The sequence below is a fragment of the Oncorhynchus tshawytscha genome, linkage group LG04, assembly GCF_018296145.1.
Source record: "Oncorhynchus tshawytscha isolate Ot180627B linkage group LG04, Otsh_v2.0, whole genome shotgun sequence".
Classification (NCBI taxonomy): domain Eukaryota; kingdom Metazoa; phylum Chordata; class Actinopteri; order Salmoniformes; family Salmonidae; genus Oncorhynchus; species Oncorhynchus tshawytscha.
Genome location: NC_056432.1, coordinates 25,224,586 through 25,228,246, shown reverse-complemented (window position 1 = coordinate 25,228,246; position 3,661 = coordinate 25,224,586). Strand labels below are relative to the sequence as shown.

At 46.7% G+C, this 3,661-nt stretch overlaps 1 protein-coding gene across 2 annotated transcripts; it reads left to right on the top strand.

Annotated features, from left to right (window-relative positions):
- The first annotated feature begins 280 nt into the window (after nucleotides 1-280).
- fzd10 (frizzled class receptor 10) lies at nucleotides 281-3,301 on the top strand. 2 transcript variants are annotated; one of them, XM_024417412.2, is made up of 2 exons: nucleotides 281-1,037; nucleotides 1,623-3,301. In XM_024417412.2, the coding sequence occupies exons 1-2, from the start codon at nucleotides 1,026-1,028 to the stop codon at nucleotides 3,054-3,056; spliced, it is 1,446 nt and encodes a 481-aa protein (XP_024273180.1). In that variant the 5' UTR covers nucleotides 281-1,025; the 3' UTR covers nucleotides 3,057-3,301. The 2 variants fall into 2 exon arrangements, with proteins under 2 accessions (XP_024273180.1, XP_024273179.1); XM_024417411.2 differs by having other exon boundaries at nucleotides 281-3,301.
- The last annotated feature ends 360 nt before the right edge of the window (nucleotides 3,302-3,661 follow it).

The window sequence follows — 3,661 nt, the reverse complement described above, 5'->3', positions numbered from 1 at the left end:
TCATAGCCTATAATTATGTTGGAAATAGAAGGAAAACATTATTCACATTGTATAGGCTAGTGGTTGCTTTCGTGGTTTTTAACTTGTTGCTTTTTGTCAACACGTTAACGCACTACCCGACTCACAAAAGAGTTAAGGGGAATTGAGAGAGAAAAACTCTTCTCAGCCTCATTCTATTTTCCCACAATGCACGGACCGTGAAAATTGTCATTTGTGGCAAAGAAAAGAACACATCTATCTCGAGTGGAAAGATACAGAAAGCCAGTTGGTTTGTCTTTGGGTATGTTTTGTGTCTGCATATACCTGCGCTTGAACGTGCTAAATTCTGACACTTTTCTATCTAAAGTTTTAGTCGGAAATGGGGTGCAAATGGCAAATGAGTAGTTTGCTGCGAACAAGCTCTAAAATGTTGTGATGGTTGGTCTACTCTACAGGCTGTTCCGCACCATTTGAAAAAAATCACCGTGTCAGTTTCATCTTTCTTATGCAAAGTAGCTGTCTTTGAAGGCGGATCTTTTGGCAGGTTAGCCCAGGACAGTTGCAACGACAAGCTCAAACGAGAAATGCCACCAACCAGTCCAAACTGAATAGGTCTGTCTCTGGAGTGGTTAGTTAGGAATAGACCTCAACTCTGTTTTAGTTAATTAGGTTACTACACCGTTTGCGTGGATTTATCGTACGCACTTAGGCTACACAAACGCTGTGCGAGAGGAAGAGCAATTTAGTTGAGTTGGTAAATGACAGACTGGTTCCATTCGCGCTGCAGGACCTCATTTTAATGTCTATGTGCAGGACAGAGACAGGAGGATTCCGACCTGGCGTTGTTGAAACCGAGGAGTACTGTCCCTTAACGCACTTTTAGAAGCTCTGGAACGTTTGCTTGGATCGGAACACGTTTATCCAATTAGAAAAAGAACCAAGGTAGACAAAAAAAATTGTGCAACGGAATAGGCACAACTACAGTAAATGCATTTAATCTCTTAACATGTTGGATTTTTCTGGAACAAATTGATACACTTCAAAGCATGGACATTATGGTAAGCGACCATTATTTTAAAAGAAAACGATGTACACTTTTTTGTAATTGTCTTTGGAGTTAAATTGTAATCAAAGGAATTAGACTACACGTAAAAAGGGGAAACAATGGTCTTTTCATAGACAATTGTGAGTTTTCATCCACAGTTTTGCACATTCATAAAAAAATAAGCTACACAAAGCTTTTTAGTAGGCCTTTCCTGTATAGACGCAACTTCTGATTTATCGTAAGTGACATTTTATCTTAGATTTTTTGCCACTAAAAGGTTCAAAGAGGAGAGACTATGCATTCCACTGCTAAACTGAGCCTTATCAATGTGCTACTGGTCTGTCTGAGTGGTGTCTGCTCAGCCATTAGCTCCATAGACCCAGACCGGCCAGGTGAAGGGAGATGTCAACAGATTGTCATCCCCCTATGTAAGGACATTGGCTACAACATGACAAGGATGCCCAATCTGATGGGCCACGAGGACCAGAATGAGGCAGCTATCAAGCTACATGAGTTTGCCCCTCTCATAGGGTTTGGATGCCACACTCACCTCAAGTTTTTTCTCTGTTCGCTGTATGCACCTATGTGCACGGAGCAGGTGTCCACCCCAATCCCTGCCTGCAGAGTGATGTGTGAGCAGGCCAGGCAAAAGTGCTCCCCTATCATGGAGCAGTTCAACTTCCGCTGGCCTGACTCCCTGGACTGCTCCAGACTACCTACTAAAAATGACCCCAACAACCTCTGCATGGAGGCCCCCAACAACGGCTCAGACGAGCCCCCCAAAGGCTCCCACACCCAGCGTCCTGACTTTAGGCTTCAGCGGCCCATGAAGGAGACGGAGAGCAAGGAGACCTGCAGTAACCCAGGCAAGTTCCACTATGTGCAGAAGAGTGAGTCCTGCGCCCCCAAGTGCTACCCCAAAGTGGATGTGTACTGGAGTCAGGGAGATAAGCAGTTCTCTCTGGTGTGGATGGCTATCTGGTCCATCCTCTGCTTTATCTCCAGCTCATTCACTGTCCTCACCTTCCTCATCGACCCCCAGCGATTTAAATACCCCGAGAGGCCTATCATCTTCCTCTCCATGTCCTACTGTGTCTACTCTGTGGGCTACCTGGTCCGTCTGTTTGTGGGAGCAGACAGTATCGCCTGTGACCGGGACAGTGGGGTCCAGTACATCATCCAGGAGGGACTGGAAAGCACGGGCTGCACCATCGTCTTCCTCATCCTCTACTACTTCGGCATGGCCAGCTCCCTCTGGTGGGTCATCCTCACACTCACCTGGTTCCTGGCTGCAGGGAAGAAGTGGGGCCACGAGGCCATCGAGGCCAACAGCAGCTACTTCCACCTGGCAGCCTGGGCCATCCCAGCCATCAAGACCATCATGATCCTGGTGATGAGGAAGGTTGCGGGGGACGAGCTGACGGGGGTGTGCTACGTGGGCAGCATGGACGTGAAAGCTCTCACAGGCTTCGTGCTCATCCCACTCTCCTGCTACCTCATCATCGGCACCTCCTTCCTGCTGTCGGGCTTCGTGGCCCTGTTCCACATCCGCAAGATCATGAAGACGGAGGGGGAGAACACGGATAAACTGGAGAAGCTGATGGTACGGATCGGAGTGTTCTCCGTCCTCTACACTGTACCTGCCACCTGCGTTATCGCCTGCTACTTCTACGAGAGGCTCAACATGGACTACTGGAGGAGCCTGGCCGTGGAGCAGAGGTGTGTTGACAGCAGCAGGAACAATGCAGAGTCTGAAGAGTGTGGTATGAAGAGCTCCATCCCGGCCGTGGAGATCTTCATGGTTAAGATCTTCATGCTGTTAGTGGTGGGCATCACGAGTGGCATGTGGATCTGGACCTCAAAAACACTGCAGTCATGGCAGAATGTGTTTAGCAGGAAGCTGAAGAAGAGGACTAGGAGGAAGGCTGCCAGTGTGTTTACAAGCAGTGGGCCTTACATCAAGCCTCACCCAGCACTGAAAGCGCACAACACAAAGTATGAGCCTACCAGGCCCCCTCCTACATGCGTATGAGCTGGCGCTCTCACAGACAGTCTGCGAAACCAAAATCCTTCTAAAGCCCTTACCTAAAACAGACTTTTTAATCAGAGTGCCAACAAGAGACAACAATGTTCATATTTATTTTAAGTATTTTTTTGTTATCTTGATCCATCTCAAGCTACAAGGACAGCCTTTGTTTCAAATATCTGCTACTCCTGGAACCACTTATCCATTTAAGAACATGATAGAGGAAAAAAACTTTTTGTTTCCAAGACAAAGAAATTGGAATAAACCATTTGGATGTGCAATAGACGTTTTCCTTAGTGGCAAAAAAAAAGACAGTACTGTAGAAACAGATGAAAGACAATGAAAAGACTGACACAAGGGAGTGAATGGTCTGGGAGATGGAGACCCTTTAGTGTTGCGTTGTGTGGCTTTTTAATGGAAATCAAGGCAGTGTCACATGTTTGGACTGAAGTGAGAAAGCAGCTGTTGAAAGGGGCTCAGGATTGCATGGACTGCCTAATGTGACGCAAAATCACGCCACAAATAAATCAACAAGCACTGGACATCGCAAAAGTGACTATTTGTACAGACAGTTTTCCTGTTGTTGTATCTTTGCTGTTTTATAGCACAAG